At 44.7% G+C, this 20,064-nt stretch overlaps 1 protein-coding gene across 1 annotated transcript; it reads right to left on the minus strand.

Moving 5' to 3' along the window:
- Nucleotides 1-598: 598 nt before the first annotated feature.
- Nucleotides 599-16,259, minus strand: dhrs13 (dehydrogenase/reductase 13). Its single transcript, XM_033046252.1, has 6 exons — nucleotides 16,222-16,259; nucleotides 15,943-16,165; nucleotides 15,338-15,456; nucleotides 10,818-10,941; nucleotides 9,139-9,450; nucleotides 599-3,111 (listed from the first exon to the last, which is right to left on the minus strand). The coding sequence occupies exons 2-6, from the start codon at nucleotides 16,067-16,069 to the stop codon at nucleotides 2,846-2,848; spliced, it is 948 nt and encodes a 315-aa protein (XP_032902143.1). The 5' UTR covers nucleotides 16,070-16,165; nucleotides 16,222-16,259; the 3' UTR covers nucleotides 599-2,845.
- Between the last annotated feature and the right edge of the window lie 3,805 nt (nucleotides 16,260-20,064).

Here is a 20,064-nt window from a genome sequence, read left to right on the forward strand (position 1 = left end):
CACCTATGGAGCGAAGGAAATAGGCAACGTTTCGGGCCGAAACCCTTCTTCAGACTGAAGAAACACCTGAGCAATCACCTGTGAAACCATGTGTCCCAAACATGTATAATAAGGAACTGCAGCTGCTGAAAACATTATGGTGCTATGAAATGGGGGGACTATGTAAAAACACAGCTGTAATTTCTACATGGTGAAACCAAAATGTATAAAAAATATCCTTTAATAAAATCTGACAATGTGCACTTTAACCACATGTGATTTTTTCTATTACAAATCTCAAATTGTGGAGTACAGAGACAAATAAATAAATGATGAGTCTTTGTCCCAAACATTATGGAGGTGCACTATACGTTCTCCCCGTGACCTGCGTGGGTTTTATCCGCCTCCCACACTCCAAAGACGTGCAGGTTTGTAGGCGAGTTGTCTTCTGTAAATTGACCCAAGTGTGATCAAATACAACTAGTGATTGTTGGTCGGCACAGACTCAGTGGGCCGAAGGGCCTGTGTCCACGCTGTGTCTCTAAACTAAACTGCAGTTTTTATATAGAGCCCCACATCATTTCTCAGTAATATCACCAAACTAACAAAGACTAAAAACAAGTTTTAAAATACAAACAGCCTTTATTTAACTTCAATGGATGAAGATAGCAGACATATTAGACCGAAATATCTAGTTATACAACTTCTGTTTATTAAAGCAACGATGATTAGCTGCTGCCAGACAATCATTTTATTTGCAATGCAATTTAAAGAGTGATCATTAATCACAAAATAGTAAAAATATGAAAACTGTAATCGCTCATATTAGCATATTATTTCTGTAACCTATTCACTATTCACATTGTCAGGTTTAGCAAGGATTGGATGAAAAAAAAATGTGTATATTTTATGTAGATTAAGGCATTTGCTTTATACTTTTTATTGAGTCCGTGCATCTTATGACACCAACTTACTGTAGAAAGAAAATGGAACAAAATCCTAAACTATTTAGATTTCTCGAGATGAACGGGTGTTAACCGAACACCACCAGCCACTGAGGAAAGGACTGAGTCATAAAGATCGATACATTTTCTTAAGGACAAATATCCTCTACAAGAAGCCCTCAGAGTAATTGGTTTAGTTTAGTTTAGAGATACAGCGTGGAAATAGACTCTCCGGCCCACCGGGTCCGCGCCGACCAGCGATCACCCCGTACACTAACCACTGCCCTACACGCGCTGGGGACAATTTACATTTACACCAAGCCAATTAACCAACAAACCTGTACGACTTTAGAGTGTAGGAGGAAACCGGAGAACCCGGAGAAAACTCACGCAGGTTACAGGGAGAATGTACAAACTCCATACAGACAGCACCCGTAGTCGGGATCGAACCCGGGTGATCGCAGGTCAGTGCAGACTCAGTGGGCCCGAATGGCATGCTTTCACACTGTGTCTGGAAACTAAACTTTGATGGATTACTTTTAGCGATACGATAATATACGCTACGACACAATAAAACTTTATTCATCCCCGGAGGGAAATTGTTCTGCCGACAGTCACAACACACAAGGTGCACGAAAACTTGAAATTAAAAGTGAAAACAAAAGAAAAAGACAAGTGACTGTTGACTGGCTGCCGTGTGCACAGCTCCTTCACCGGAACAAATGAACAAACAAACACTGACTTATCTCCTGGGCGGAGAATTCTAGAGTGCCTCCCCTCCCCCACACAGGGTCCCCACCATCCCTTACGGCGGTCCCCCCATGCCGGGTCCCCATTGTCTTCCCCTCCCCCTTATCGATCGCGAGGCCTCACCGCCACGAGGCTCCTGTTGCCGCCGAGGCTCCCACTGCCAAGGCTCCCATCGCCGCCACCGCTGAGGCTCCTTTGGCCCAGACAGGCCTCACCGCCCGGCTTCACCGCAGACCCCTGGGAGGCCTGTGGGTGAGTCGGGCCTACCGGGGCGCGATCCAGTCTTCGGTCGTCGGCGGCGCAGTTGTTTGACGGGTGGATCGGGCCCGCATGGCTCTCCGGGACACTCCCGTCACGCGGGAGAAGTACAGAAATATAAAAATATATGATTATAATATGAAAAACAAATTAGTTGCGAGTACTTGCAGAGGATGAAGCTTAATGGTTTTTTTAAATGGGTAAATCTTTCATTCAAGAGTTTAATCTAAAAAATGCTTCAGCCGGTTTGTCACAATGTTTGTCGGTGGACTTTGTTGATCAAATGTTAAGAGGAAAAGGAAGAGTGGATTATGTGAAGAGCTGTTTGAAAAATGATCGTGCTTTTAGTCAGTACTACTTTTACAATTTAGAGATACAGCGTGGAAACAGCCCACCAAGTCTGCGCCGACCAGCGATCCCCGCACACTAGCACAATCCCACACACACTGGGGCTAACTTACAATTTTACCAAAGCCAATTAACCTACAAACCTGTACGTCTTTGGAGTGTGGGAGGAAACTAGAGCACACGGAGAAAACCCACGCAGGTCACGGGGAGAAGGTACAAACTTCGCACAGACAGCACCCGTAGTCAGGATCGAACCCGGGTTCTCTGGCGCTGTGAAGCACCAGCTCTACCACTGCGCCACCCCAAAATTTTAAAGCAACAAACTCCACTGACAAACATTGTGATAAACCAGTTTAAATATTTTTAGATTAAACACATGAATGAAAGGCATCTGCTGGAACTCAAATCTAATTTACTTGTTATTATATTTAAATTAGTTTTTTTAATTTTACACAATTTTTTTCTTCAAAATTGTACAAAAAGTTGTAAATATTCAAATGTTTTCTCAGAGATGTTTTGAAAGTTGCTCAGAGGGATTGGGAAATTTGCTGGCGTTTGTCTGGGAGTTAGTCGCGGTGGAGCCCGGCGAGTCTCTCACTGACTTCCCAGACTTTCCTGGCTACCGCATCGTCCCGTGCGCGAGGAGAGACCTTCCGAACCGCGCAGTCGGCAAAGTACCTGCCGCTGAACTTCTCAATGCCTTCTTGCACCGCACAGTGAATGATGGTCTGAGCTCCGTCGGCCGGAGTTCGGAAGAACAGGAAGGCGATGGGGAGGAACAGGAGCTTACGGACGATGCCCAAGTCACAAAACGCATCAGTGAATACAAAGCCTGTGAAAGAAGAAAAAAAACACAAAGGCCATGAATTCAGAGTTTGCGATGAAGTTAAGACACAGAGTGCTGGAGTAACTCAGCGGGTCAGACAGCATCTGTGGAGAACATGGATAGGTGACGTTTCACAGAGTGCTGGAGTAACTCAGCGGGTCAGGCAGCATCTGTGGAGAACATGGATAGGTGACGTTTCACAGAGTGCTGGAGTAACTCAGCGGGTCAGGCAGCATCTGTGGAGAACATGGATAGGTGACGTTTCACAGAGTGCTGGAGTAACTCAGTGGGTCAGGCAGCATCTGTGGAGAACATGGATAGGTGACGTTTCACAGAGTGCTGGAGTAACTCAGTGGGTCAGGCAGCATCTGTGGAGAACATGGATAGCTACGCTTTGGAACACAATGATCACCCCGTACACTAGTTCTACCCCACACACAATTTACAGAAGCCAATTAAGTGTTGGAGGAAACCGGAGCACCCGGAGAAAACCCACGCGGTCACGGAGAGAACGTACAATGTCTTTACAGACAGCACCCGTAGTCAGGATCGAACCTGGGTCTCTGGCGTTGTAAGGCAGCAACTCTACCCGCTGCGCCAACGTGCCGCCCCTTGTTGGATTGGATTCAATTTATTGTCATTGCACTTTTCAGTGCAACGAATGGTTTAGCCTGCAGTCATAACATAGAATAAATAACAAACACTCAACACAGTTTAAAGTCCCAAAGTCATTGTCTCTTCCCTCCTTGCTCTCCCTCTGCGCTGAGGCAATCCAGGCCTCCGATGTTGTGACCCCGCCGGGTGATGGTAAGTAAGTCCCGCTGCTGAATCCGTGCTCCGCGAACGGGCCGGTTCAAACTCCGCAGCCTGGGGCGGTCGAAGCTGCCGCCATCCAGTCCAGCGGACGCAGCTGTAGTTGTGGGAGCTCCGAAAAAACAGGTCACCATCTGTGACCTGTGAGCTCCCGATGATGTCGTCCACTGGCCCGCGGCCGAGCCTCCAAAGTCGGGTCGGAAGTTGGGTCGCAACGCCACCACAGCCCCGAAGTCGGCCAGCCTCGCGTTGGTAAGTCCTGGCTCTGCCTCCGCAGCCTCGAGGTCGGTCGCAGTTGGAGGCCGCCAGCTCCGCGATAGGCCTCAGCGCAGACGGACACGGAGAATACGGCAGGAAAGGTCGCATCCCCCCCAAAGGAAGAGTCAAAAAGCATGTTACACCCCCCCCCCCCCCCCACACACATACACAACTAAATAAACTGAAATAAACTGTAAAAACGGGACAAGAGAAAACAAAAAACAGAAAAGACAAACGGACTGCAGGCGAGCCGCAGCTGCAAGGCAGCGCCACCACTACTGATAAATCATTCTCCTGATAGCTATGGTCTAATTTGTCCTCCTCATCACTTCTTTTTCCAAATCGCAGGCATGCAATTCTTGCTAATAAATCTTACTTTCCCTTTACATCCAGTTATAGACTGAGCCGTACAGCATGGAAACAGGCTCTTCGGCCCAATGACCTGACTACGGGTGCTGTCTGTACGGAGTTTGTAGGTTCTCCCCGAGACCTGCGTGGGTTTTCTCCGGGTGCTCCGGTTTCCTCCCACACTCCAGACACGTGCTGGTTTGTAGGTTATGTTTAAGAAGGAACTGCAGATGCTGGAAAATCGAAGGTAGACAAAAAGAGACTCAGCGGGTGAGGAAGCATCAATGGAGCAAAGGAATAGGCGACGTTTCGGGTCGAGACACTTCAGTCTGAAGAAGGGTTTCGACCCGAAACGTTGCCTATTTCCATCCCTCCATAAGTTTGTAGGTTAATTGGCTTTGGTAAAATTATAAGTTGTCCCTAGTGTGCGTAGGATAATAATAATAATAATGGATGGGATTTATATAGCGCCTTTCTAATACTCAAGGCGCTTTACATCGCATTATTCATTCACTCCTCAGTCACACTCGGTGGTGGTAAGCTACTTCTGTAGCCACAGCTGCCCTGGGGCAGACTGACGGAAGCGTGGCTGCCAATCTGCGCCTACCGCCCCTCCGACCACCACCAATCACTCACACACAGGCAAAGGTGGGTGAAGTGTCTTGCCCAAGGACACAACGACAGTATGCCAAGCAGGATTCGAACTGGCTACCTTCCGGTCGCCAGCCAAACTTAGCCCATTGTGCCATCTGTCGTCCCAAGGATGGTGATCGCTGGTCAGCGCTGCAAAGTCTAAAGTGATAGGAGCAGAATTAGGCCATTCGGCCCATCAAGTCTACTCTGCCATTCAATCTCTCCCTCCTAACCCCATTCTCCTGCCTTCTCCCCGTAACCCCTGACACCCGTGCTAATCAAGATGCCCTGTCAAACACTGAGTATTGAACACTGCTGTTCAACATTCTACATTCCAATTAAAGAACTGAAGCAAGATAAGTAGGGCATGCTTCTCTCCACAGATGCTGCCTGGCCTTATCCTTATTCAGCACTTTGATTTAATGCTTTCAACGGGACCTGCTCCATGGAGCCACCCAGTGGCCACAGCCCACAACTGCGACGACTGATTCTATTTCCCATTGAAGGCATTAAATCAGTCGTCGCAGTTCTAGGCATTGGCCACACGGTGGCTCCATGGAGCAGGTCCCTGATTAGGTCAGAAGAAGGGTCTCGACCTGAAACTTCACCCATTCCTTCACTCCAGAGATGCTGCCTGTCCCGCTGAGTTACTAAAGGCAATTTGTGTCCATAGAAACATAGAAAATAGGTGCAGGAGTAGGCCATTCGGCCCTTCGAGCCTGCACCGCCATTCAATATGATCATGGCTGATCATCCAACTCAGTATCCTGTACCTGCCTTCTCTCCATATCCCCTGATCCCTTTAGCCACAAGGGCCACATCTAACTCCCTCTTAAATATAGCCAATGAACTGGCCTCAACTACCTTCTGCGGGAGAGAATTCCACAGATTCACCACTCTCTGTGTGAAAAAGGTTTTCCTCATCTGGGTCCTAAAAGATTTCCCCTTTATCCTTAAACTGTGACCCCTTGTTCTGGACTTCCCCAACATCGGGAACAATCTTCCTGCATCTAGCCTGTCCAACCCCTTAAGAATTTTGTACGTTTCTATAAGATCCCCTCTCAATCTTCTAAATTCTAGCGAGTACAAACCGAGTCTATCCAGTCTTTCTTCATATGAAAGTCCTGACATCCCAGGAGTCAGTCTGGTGAACCTTCTCTGTACTCCCTCTGTGGCAAGAATGTCTTTCCTCAGATTAGTAGACCAAAACTGTACGCAATACTCCAGGTGTGGTCTCACCAAGACCCTGTACAACTGCAGTAGAACCTCCCTGCTCCTATACTCAAATCCTTTTGCTATGAATCCCTGATTACATTACATTGCCAGCTGAGAAACAAGCTCACAGGAACTATCGGTGTTATATCGGTGAGACCAAGCGGAGGTTGGGCGATCGTTTCGCCGAACACCTCCGCTCGGTCCGCAATAACCAACCTGACCTCCCGGTGGCTCAGCACTTCAACTCCCCCTCCCACTCTGTATCCGACCTCTCTGTCCTGGGTCTCCTCCATGGCCAGAGCGAGCAACACTGGAAATTGGAGGAACAGCACCTCATATTCCGCTTGGGGAGTCTGCATCCGGCGGGCATGAACATCGAATTCTCCCAATTTTGTTAGCCCTTGCTGTCCCCTCCCCTTCCTCAGCCCTCCTGCTGTCTCCTCCCATCCCCCAGCCTTCGGGCTCCTCCTCCTTTTTCCTTTCTTCTCCCCGCCCCCCCACCCCCGATCAGTCTGAAGAAGGGTTTCGGCCCGAAACGTTGCCTATTTCCTTCGCTCCATAGATGCTGCTGCACCCGCTGAGTTTCTCCAGTTTTTTTTGTGTACCCTCACAGGAACGATCTTCATCATAAGATAATCAGTGATAGAATTAGGCCACTCGGCCCATCGAGTTTACTCCGCCATTCAATCATGGCTGATCAGTCTCTCCCTCCTAATCCCATTCTGCTGCCTTCTCCCTATAATCTCCGACACCCATACTAACCAAGAATCTATCTATCTCTGCCTTAAATATATCCACTGACTTGGCCTCCACAGCCTTCTGTGGCAAAGAATTCCAGATTCTCCATTATTGACCACAAATAACATAGAAACAAGGATCTGCCTATCAAGAAGTCTATTAAACGCCACTATGGTATCTGCCTCCAGCACCACCCCCAGTGCATTCCAGGCACCCACCACCCTCTGTGTCTCCTGCACATCTTTATTCAACTTTTCCCCTCGCACCTTAAAGCAGTGCCTAGTCTTTAATTTTCTGTCTATTTCTTCAGTCTGATTTTCAAGTCAAGAGTTCTTTTTATCATATGTAGAAGGATCACAAATCAAATCATTGTCTGTTCATCTCTCTCCAAAGAAGTGGCCTGACCCGTTAAGTTAGTCATAGAGCAGTACAGCATGGAAACAGGCCGTTCGGTCCAACTTGCCCACACCGGCCAACATGCCCCATATATGAATAAAACGGGGAATAAGGATTTCAGAGATCTGACCCCCTGCCTGGTGATAGGCAAATCCATTGCCACACCAAAACGTCACCTATCCATGTTCCCCACAGATGCTGCCTGACCCGCTGAGTTACTCCAGCACTCTGTGAAACGTCACCTATCCATGTTCCCCACAGATGCTGCCTGACCCGCTGAGTTACTCCAGCACTCTGTGTCGTTTTTCTTAAGCCAGCACCTTTAGTTTAGTTTAAAACACAGCACGGAAACAGGCCCTTCGGCCCACCGGGTCTGCGCTGACCAGTGATCCCCTCACACTAACACTATGCTACACACACCAGGGACAATTTACAATTTCACCAAAGTCAATTAGCCTACAAACCTGTACGCCTTTGGAGTGTGGGATGAAACCGGAGCACCCGGAGAAAACCCACGCAGGTCACGGGGAGAACGTACAAACTCCGTACATACAGCACCTGTAGTCAGGATCGAACCCGGGTCTCTGGCGCTGTGAGGCAGCAACTCTACCGCTGCACCAGTTCAGCAAACCCGTGGCTTTAGTGGGTTCCTGCGAAAGACGAAATGTGAGGGAAGGAACTGCATTCCACCGGGTGGCGCTGTGATGACAGCCTCGTCACAGTCTGTCTGTCCTTTTCGTCTTTTTTTGTTATTTTTAGTGTGTTTAAAAAGTTTGTGTTAAAGTTCTCTGGTTTGTTTTATGTGTGGGGGGGGGGGGGAACTTTTGTCAACCTCTTACCTTGCCGGGGATGCGATTGTTTTCCGGATCGTATCCCCAGTCGCTCTGCGGCCTAACATCGTGGAGCTGGCGGCCTCGCTCGAGACTGACTTTGAGCCCCACCGCGGGGCGTGGACTTACCATCGGAGCCTGCGATCTCTTGCCTGGGATCAACGCTCCAACCGGGGATTTCACCATCGGGGAGCTCGCAGTCTCGGGTAAGAGACCGACGTCGGGAAGCTCCAAAAGCCGCGCGACGTTCGACTAGCCCCGACCCGGGGTAGATCGCCCGACCTGGGGTAGCTGAGGCTCCCCCCTCGCCCTCCCCGATGCAGGAGCTTGATCGCCCTGACAAGGAGGCTCGTCACCGGCTACGGGAGTAAGATCGTCCCGTCAACGGAAGGTTAGAGGCCCCCGACCACTGGAGAACAAAGAAGGGAAGAGATTGAACTTTTTTTCGCCTTCATCACAGTGAGGAATGTGGAGGAGTCACTGTGGTGGATGTTTATATTTTTTGTGTGTTCTGTGTGTTTTGTGTGTTCGGTTGCTTTTTATAGGGCAAATCAAATTCCTCGCATGTTGCAAAACATACTTGGCGTATAAAGTATGATTGTGATAGGCTGGTTTAAACTGAAGATAGAAATAAAAAGCTGGAGTAACTCGGCGGGACAGGCAGCATCTCTGGAGAGAAGGGTCTTGACCCGAAACATCACCCGTTCCTTCTCTCCAGAGAGGCTGCCTGTCTCGCTGAGTTGCTGCAGCTCTTTGTGTCGATCGTGCCGAAGGGTTGCTTGTCCAGCCGCTGACTGCTCACCCGGATGCATGGAGTAGCTGGTCACGTTGGTGCCCTCCAGCCGGTTGGCCAGCTCCCTGGCAAAGAGCACGTTGCACAGCTTGCTGGCGCTGTAGGTGCGCATGCGGCCGACGCAGCCAGCTGTCGGGGTGGTGAGGTCGGTCAGGTCCACTCTGCCCAGGCAGTGGGCCACGGAGGAGACCACCACGATACGGCTCGGAGCACACTGCTTCAGGCGATCCAAGAGCAGGCCGGTCAGCAGGAAGTGACCCAGGTGGTTGACTCCCCACGCAGCATTAAATCCATCTGCAGTCAAGCCAATTGCTGCAGTACCTGTAAAGGGGACACACACACACACACACACACACACACACACACACACACACACACACACACACACACACACACACACACACACACACACACACACGAACACACACACACACACACACGAACACACACACACACACACAGAGACACACACACACACACACACACACACCTGTGTTACTCCTCAATCAGCTTGTTTAGTTTAGAAATACGGCACACAAACAGGCCCTTCGGCCCATCGAGTCGGCACTGACCAGTGATCACCCCGCACACTAACGCTACCCCACACAAACTAGGGACAATTTTTTTACATTTACCAAGTAAATAAAACATAGAAAAATAGGTGCAGGAGTAGGCCATTCGGCCCTCCGAGCCAGCAACGCCATTCAATATGATCATGGCTGATCATCTAAAATCAGTACCCCGTTCCTGCTTTCTCCCCCCATATCCCTTGATTCCTATAGCCTTAAGAGCTAAATCTAACTCTCTCTTGAAAGCATCCACAGAATTGGCCTCCACTGCCTCCTGTGGCAGAGAATTCCACATAATCAGCTTTCTCCGTAGATGTGGTGGAAAGTCTTATCATGACTGCTCCCAGAGCCGGTGGGATCGGCTTAACCCAACCACAACATGTTTACACAGACAGTTTCCATCAACATAGTCAACGTGAGACATTATAATGGGGAAAACAAACAGACTGACGGCAGATGCAAAGTTCAGAATGTGTTCATGGACTCCGAGATGCTTCAAGTACAGTGCCCTTTCTATATTCCCTTCCTTATCCATTCTCACCACGGCCATTATCTCTACTGGGATATTGTAGCATCCTTATCTATGGTGAAGCATTTAGAGTGCAGGAAGGAACTGCAGATGCTGGTTTACACCGAAGAAAGACACAAAATGCTGGAGTAACTCGGGCAGCATCTCTGGAGAAAAGGAATGGGTGACGTATCGGGTCGCGACCCTTCACCCTCCTTGCCCACACTGACCAACATGCCCCATTGACACTAGTCCCACCTGACTGCGTTTGGCCCATATCACTCTAAACCTGTTCTATCCCTGTCCAAATGATCCTTAAACGTTGCGATAGTCCCTGCCCCAACTACCTCCTCTGGCAGCTCGTTCCATACACCTTTGGTAAAAAAGTCACCCTTCAGGTTCCGAATAAATCTTTCCCCCCCCCTCACCTTAAACCCATGTCCTCCGGTTCCCGATTCCTCTCAGAATTGTATATATTTCTGGCATATATATATATATAGGATGCTGGCGTTTCCTTCAATACGTTTCCAGATCCCTGCACACCGGTCTCAGTTAGAGATGGTAGGAATACTATTGCTTGGGTGAGACATCGGGTACAGTTTGATACTTGCCTGCGTTGTTAACCAGCAAATGTAAATGTGGTTCTGATTTCAAGAAGGTCTCTGCAAAAACCCTCACTGATTTAAGGCTCGCCAGGTCAAGGTGCATGTAGATCACTTGGTTGTTGCCGCTCTTCTGTAAGTAACAAACAGACATCGGTGTGAAACCATCTTCTGGCACATTGGCCTTCATCAGGCAGAGTATGTGGTATAGGCGTTGGGAGGTCAAGTTGCAGTTATGCAAGACGTTGGTGAGGCCGCATTCAGAGTGCTTTCATTTCTGGACACCATGTGATGGGAAAGATGTTGTCAAGCTGGAAAAGGAGGTAAGGAAAATTCATGAGGATGTTACCAGGACTCGATGGCCTGAGCTACAGGGAGAGGTTGGGCAGGCGAGGACTTTATTCCCTGAAGCGAGGGAGGATGAGAGGTGATCTTAGAGGTGCACAAAATCAGGAGAGGATGGGGTGGGACATTGCAACCTTCACATGGTCCGCCCTGTTTCGACGAATGCAATCAACCCGGCGTGCACAATCAAATAAGATCAAATAGTACAAGTTGTCCTACAACTTTAGGCTGGGCACACCATACGCAAGGAGGAGGAGGTAGAAACATAGAAACATAGAAAATAGGTGCAGGAGTAGGCCATTTGGCCCTTCGAGCCTGCACCGCCATTCAATATGATCACGGCTGATCATCCAACTCAGTATCCTGTACCTGCCTTCTCTCCATCCCTTTAGCCACAAGGGCCACATCTAACTCCCTCTTAAATATAGCCAACGAACTGGCCTCAACTACCTTCTGTGGCAGAGAGTTCCAGAGATTCACCACTCTCTGCGTGAAAAATGTTTTTCTCATCTCGGTTCTAAAGGATTTCCCCTCTATCCTTAAGCTGTGACCCCTTGTCCTGGACTTCCCCAACATCGGGAACAATCTTCCTGCATCTAGCCTGTCCAATCCCTTAAGAATTTTGTAATCTTATTTTCTATAAGATCCCCCCTCAATCTCCTAAATTCTAGCGAGTACAATCCGAGTCTATCCAGTCTTTCTTCATAAGAGAGTCCTGACATCCCAGGAATCAGTCTGGTGAACCTTCTCTGCACTCCCTCTATGGCAATAATGTCTTTCCTCAGATTTGGAGACCAAAACTGTACGCAATACTCCAGGTGTGGTCTCACCAAGACCCTGTACAACTGCAACAGAACCTCCCTGCTCCTATACTCAAATCCATTTGCTATGAATGCCAACATACCATTCGCTTTCTTTACTGCCTGCTGCACCTGCATGCCTACTTTCAATGACTGGTGTACCATGACACCCAGGTCTCGTTGCATCTCCCCTTTTCCTAATTGGCCACCATTCAGATAATAGTCAGCTTTCCTGTTTTTGCCACCACAGTGGATAACCTCAAATTTATCCACATTATACTGCATCTGCCATGCATTTGCCCACTTACTCAGCCTATCCAAGTCACCTTGCAGCCTCCTAGCATCCTCCTCACAGCTAACACTGCCCCCCAGCTTTGTGTCATCCGCAAACTTGGAGATGTTGCATTCAATTCCGTCGTCCAAATCATTAATATATATTGTAAATAGCTGGGGTCCCAGCACTGAGCCTTGCGGTACCCCACTAGTCACTGCCTGCCATTCTGAAAAGGACCCTTTTACTCCTACTCTTTGCTTCCTGTTTGCCAGCCAGTTCTCTATCCACATCAATACTGAACCCCCAATACCGTGTGCTTTAAGTTTGTATACTAATCTCTTATGTGGGACCTTGTCGAAAGCCTTCTGAAAGTCCAGATATAACACATCCACTGGTTCTCCCCTATCCACTCTACTAGTTACATCCTCGAAAAATTCTATAAGATTCGTCAGACATGATTTACCTTTCGTAAATCCATGCTGACTTTGTCCAATGATTTCACCACTTTCCAAATGTGCTGCTATCCCATCTTTAATAACTGACTCTAGCAGTTTCCCCACTACCGATGTTAGACTAGCTGGTCTGTAATTCCCCGTTTTCTCTCTCCCTCCCTTTTTAAAACGTGGAGTTACATTAGCTACCCTCCAATCCTCAGGAACTACTCCAGAATCTAAAGAGTTTTGAAAAATTATCACTAATGCATCCACTATTTCTGGAGCTACTTCCTTAAGCACTCTGGGATGTAGCCTAACTGGCCCTGGGGATTTATCGGCCTTTAATCCATTCAATTTACCCAACACCACTTCCCGGCTAACCTGGATTTCACTCAATTCCTCCATCTCATTTGACCCGCGGTCCCCTGCCATTTCCGGCAGATTATTTATGTCTTCCTTGGTGAAGACGGAACCAAAGTAGTTATTCAATTGGTCCGCCATGTCCTTGTTCCCCATGATCAATTCACCTGTTTCTGACTGCAAGGGACCTACATTTGTTTTTACTAATCTCTTTCTCTTCACATATCTATAAAGAATTTATAAAGTTTTTATGTTCCCTGCCAGTTTTCTTTCATAATCTATTTTCCCTTTCCTAGTTAAGCCCTTTGTACTCCTCTGCTGGTCTCTGAAATTCTCCCAGTCCTCTGGTAGGCTGCTTTTTCTGGCTAATTTGTACGCTTCATCTTTTGCTTTGATACTATCCCTGATTTCCCTTGTTATCCACGGATGCACTACCTTCCCTGATTTATTCTTTTGCCAAACTGGGATGAACAATTGTTGTAGTTCATCCATGCAGTCTTTAAATGCTTTCCATTGCATATCCACCGTCAACCCTTTAAGAATGAATTGCCAGTCAATCTTGGCCAATTCACATCTCATACCCTCAAAGTTACCTTTCTTTAAGTTCAGAACCATTGTTTCTGAATTAACAATGTCACTCTCCATCCTAATGAAGAACTCAACCATATTATGGTCACTCTTGCCCAAGGGGCCACGCACAACAAGACTGCTAACTAACCCTTCCTCATTACTCAATACCCAGTCTAGAATAGCCTGCTCTCTCGTTGGTTCCTCTACATGTTGGTTTAGAAAACTATCCCGCATACATTCCAAGAAATCCTCTTCCTCAGCACCCCTGCCAATTTGATTCACCCAGCCAATTTGATTCAGTAGATGCATAAAGTCTCTTGCCCCGTAGGAAAATTGAGAACCAGGGGACATAGGTTTTCACGTGAGCAGGGGAACAAATTTAATAGGAACCCAAGGGGGTAACTTTTTCACACAAAAGGTGGCAGGTGTAGGGAACGAGATGGCGGAGGAGGTAGTTGAGGCAGGGTCTATCGCAACGTTTAAGAAACATTTGGACAGGTACATGGATAGGACAGGTTTAGATGGATGTGGGCCAAATACAGGCAGGTGGGACTAGTGTAGCTGCGACATGTTGGTCGGTGTGGGCAAGTTGGGCCGAAGGGCCTGTTTCCACGCTGTATCACTCTACGACCTTGAATATCATTGCAGCGACTGGAAGTCTATGTATTATGAGCAGATATATTTAAGAGGCTACTCGCCTAACCCTCAATAGCAAGAATGTCCTCCCTTAATGCTTCTAATTCATATTCTTTTAGAAGCTAGGCACTTTCAAACAAAACATACACTCTATTATATCTCATCGTAATTCCTGTTAAATACAACACAGAACAGTACAGTGTAGGAAGGAACTGCAGATTTTATTTGCACCAAAGAAAGACGCAAAAAGCTGGAGTAACTCAGAAGATCACCCCTCAGCCTCCTGCGCTGTAAGTCATTGTGTAGGAAGGAACTGCAGATGCTGGCTTCCACTGAAGATAGACACAAAATGCTGGAGTCACTCAGCAGGGCAGGCAGCATAAGGTCATAAGTGATAGGAGTAGAATTAGGCCATTCGGCACATCGTCTACACCATTCAATCATGGCTGATTTATCTCTCCCTCCAAACCCCCTCTTAGCCTTCTCCCCATAACCCCTGACACCCGTACTAATCAAGAATCTATCTATCCTCTGCCTTAAATATATCCACTGACTTGGCCTCCACTTGATCCTGACCACTCACTCATCTCCCCACTACCTTCAGGTAGAAGGTACAGGAGCCTGAAATCTGGTACATCCAGGTTCAGGAATAGCTGCTTCCCCACAGTCATCAGGCTATTAAACTCAACTCAAACAAAACTCTTGAACATTAATAGCCCAATGCACTTTATCTGTTTATTTATTTATGTGTGTGTGTGTGTGTATATATTCAATGGTATATGGACACACTGATCTGTTCTGTATTGATGCCTACTATATTCTGTTGTGCTGAAGCAGAGCAAGAATTTCATTGTCCTATCTGGGACACAAGACAATAAACTCTTGAATCTTGAGCTTTTTGTGGCAAATAATTCCACAGATTCACCACCCTCTGACTAAAGAAATTTCTTATCTCCTTCTTAAAGGAACGTCCTTTAATTCTGAGGCTGTGTCCTCTGGTCCTAGACTCTCCCTGGAGAGAAGAAATGGGTGACGTTTCTGAAGAAGGGTCTCGACCCGAAACGCCGCCCCTTCCTTCCTCTCCAGAGACGAGTATTTTGTGTGCCTTACCTTCCTGATGTCAAGGATTGCCGCCTCTGCCCGCTGCTTGCTCCTGCAAGCCGCAATGACACGGGCTCCCCGGCGGGCGAAGTCTAGCGCCGTCGCTTTCCCCAGCCCGCTGTTTGCACCTGAAATACACACATGCAATCAACTCAAGGCAAGAATGGAAACTGCAACGGATGAATTTAGTTTAAAAAAAAAAGGGGGGGGAAAGAGGGAAAACAAAACCCACAACCAAAAAAGCGATGCTGCAAGGGGGAGAAATGCAGAGCGTGTGCATGCTTTAATGTTGGAATGTGTACAAGGTCTAAAGTTTGTTCCCCAATGAGTCTGAAGAAGGTACACAAAAATGCTGAAGAAACTCAGCGGGTGCAGCAGCATCTATGGAGCGAAGGAAATATGCTAATATGTAACGGCCCGAAACGTTACCTATTTCCTTCGCTCCATAGATGCTGCTGCACCCGCTGAGTTTCTCCAGCACTTTTGTCTACCCCTCCTTCAGACTGATGGGTCTGAAGAAGGGTCTCGACCCGTTCTCCCTTCTCCCCAGAGACGCTGAGTTACACTCCAGCATTGTTTTAAATTAATTTTTTTTTGCGTCTAATCATCTGTACCTGTAACTATCGCCGTCCTGCCTTTCAGCGACGTGTCGCTCCGGCACGGGACCCCGCTCAGGAAATTGTAGTAGATCAAAATGTACAGGGCGATGACTATTGCTGAGGCTACAATCCATGTAACCATTGCCCGCGCCTCTGCAACAAACACACACACGCGCGCGCGCGCGCGAGGATACAATGGATACAACGCACCTGATACAACTCGCTACAAGCAACACACCTGATACAACTCGCTACAAGCAACACACCTGATACAACTCGCTACAAGCAACACACTCCGAGCCGCAGTTACAACACAGGCAGCCCCCACCCACACACACAACACACACACACAGCCAAAGATCCTATAGCAGAGCAAGATAGACCACTCCTTCGAAATCCAATGCACTGACGTATTGTACGTGATGGAACGTCACGGCCGTCATTTCTTAATGCGACACGCGACTTCCGGAATGTAATCCACCCGCTGAGATCCAAAGCAAAGACTATAGAGCTCCTCTATAATCTTTGATCCAAAGCAAAGATCCTCGAGTGTCTGGTAGCGGGAACAGCCCCCTCCTTTGCCTAGTTTCCCATGCATTGTATTGTGCAGTTTCCCTTGCATTGCTTTAACACACACTGCACAAAATTAAATTTAACGTATCTATATTTTATATATTGATATGAATGTGTGTCTGTGTGTGAGAGGCAAGTTAGAGATAATAAAGTTTATTCTCATGGATCAGAAGCAACTTTGATTTAAATAATCACTTAATTCATTTGTCTTGTAAGATGATATACATAAACCATAAAGGCAATTATATATATAATTATATAGTAATAATAAATATAAGCATATATATACACACATACATATATACACACATACATATATACACACATACATATATACACACATACATATATACACACATACATATACACACATACATATATACACACATACATATATACACACATACATATATACACACATACATATATACACACATACATATATACACACATACATATATACACACATACATATATACACACATACATATATACACACATACATATATACACACATACATATATACACACATACATATATCACACTACATATATACACATCTAAATTATACACACATACATATATACACACATACATATATACACACATACATATATACACACATACATATATACACACAGACATATATCTACACATACATTATACACACTAGACATATATACACACATACAGAGATACACACAGACATATAATACACACATACACTATGATACACACATACATATATACACACATACATTATATACACACATACATATATACACCACATACATATATACACACATCACACTATATAACACACATACATATATACACACATACATATATACAGCACATCACTATATAACACTACATACAGATATACACACATACATATATACACCACAGACATATAGACACACAGACATATGTAGAGCACACATACAATTATATACAATCATCAGACATATATACACACATACATAGATACACCACAATACATATATTACATCATCATACATATTATACCACACATACAATATATCACACACTACATAAGATACTAACACATACATATATACACAACATACATATATACACACATACATATAGACAACACATACATAGACCACAAGACATATATTACACAAATACATCTAGACACGACATTATATATACACACATACATATATATATACACATACATACATACACACACATACATACACACACATACATACATACATATATACACACATACATATATACACACATACATATATATACACATACATACATATATACACACATACATATATATACACATACATATATACACACATACATATACATACACACATATACACACACACATACATACATATATACACACATACATATATACACACATACATATATATACACATACATATATATATATACATACATACATATATACATACATACATATATACACACATACATATATACACACATACATATATACACACATACATATGTACACACATACATATATACACACATACATATATACACACATACATATATACACACATACATATATACACACATACATATATACACACATACATATATACACACATACATATATACACACATACATATATACACACATACATATATACACACATACATATATACACACATACATATATACACACATACATATATACACACATACATATATACACACATACATATATACACACATACATATATACACACATACATATATACACACATACATATATACACACATACATATATACACACATACATATATACACACATACATATATACACACATACATATATACACACATACATATATACACACATACATATATACACACATACATATATACACACATACATATATACACACATACATATATACACACATACATATATACACACATACATATATACACACATACATATACACACATACATATATACACATACATATATACACACATACATATATACACACATACATATATACACACATACATATATACACACATACATATATACACACATACATATACACACATACATATATACACACATACATATATACACACATACATATATACACACATACATATATACACACATACATATACACACATACATATACACACATACATATACACACATACATATATACACATACATATATACACATACATATATACACATACATATATACACATACATATATACACATACATATATACACATACATATGCACACATACATATGGATACATTTATATGCATACATACACATATATATAAACATACATATATACACACATATACATGCATATATACACATACATGCATATATACACATACATATATATTTATACATATGATCATTTTCCAACGATCAATAGATTTACGATCAGTTCCTGTGGATTGGAGGATAGCTAATGCTATCCCACTTTTCAAGAAAGGAGCGTGAGAGAAAACGGGGAATTACAGACCAGTTAGCCCGACTTTGGTGGTGTGAAAGATGCTGGAGTCAATTATTAAAGATGTAATAATGGGGCATTTGGATAGCAGTAAAAGGATTAGTCCAAGTCAACATGGATTTATGAAAGGGAAATCATGTTTGACTAATCTTCTGGATTTTTTTGCCGCAAGGCTTGGTGTTGGGGCCGCAACTGTTTACCATATATATTAATGATTTGGAAAAGAGAATTAGGAGCAAAACTAATGCATACATACCTACATATTTAAATTCATCTGATACGTTGGTCAAATAACATGGGCACCTTCTTGCTTTTTTTTGAGACATGGATTTTTTAAATGTGAATGTCTCATAGCAACACATTTGTGGTTCAGCAGTATTTTGTACCAACCCCCACAATTTCAAATAATTCTAAATTGAACTTCTTAAACAAGGAAAACAATTTTTATTTACATCATTTTGTGTGGGTGTCAAGGTGGCTGTGTTGACTGTGTAATTATGAGACTGCCGGGCAGTATCAATGTGAATGGCGGTGGCTGTGTGTTTTAATGCAAGTGTGAAAAGGAGAGTAAATTTAAAGAGACAATGTGAGGACCATCAGGGTTTCATCCAAGAACCAATTTAAAGGCAAGGTTCCATCAATTACAGTATTTTAATTGAAAATCTTACTCTTAATATTCTTCCTAATTAGGCTTTTTGTGTTCCCTCTTGAACCTTGTGTCTCCCAGAGCCTCTGGGGAGGTTCTGGAGATACAATAATCCAATCTTGAGGCAAATAACCATCTTTAAAACTGGCATTGCCTCTGCCTTTAATTCTACATTCTCCGAGGATGCTGGATGCCGCACCAATCTCTTGCAACAAGTACAGAAAGGCAGTCAACTGCAAAAAGAACAAAGAGAGGAAAGAGTATGGAAGGGAAAGGCTTTTCAGAATCAGAATCAGATTTTATTTGCCAAGTATGTTTTGCAACATACGAGGAATTTCATTGGTCAGGTCAGTCACACAATTAAAAGCAACAGCACTAAAAAACACATTTTAA

This window comes from Amblyraja radiata, chromosome 28 (assembly GCF_010909765.2).
Source record: "Amblyraja radiata isolate CabotCenter1 chromosome 28, sAmbRad1.1.pri, whole genome shotgun sequence".
Lineage (NCBI taxonomy): Eukaryota > Metazoa > Chordata > Chondrichthyes > Rajiformes > Rajidae > Amblyraja > Amblyraja radiata.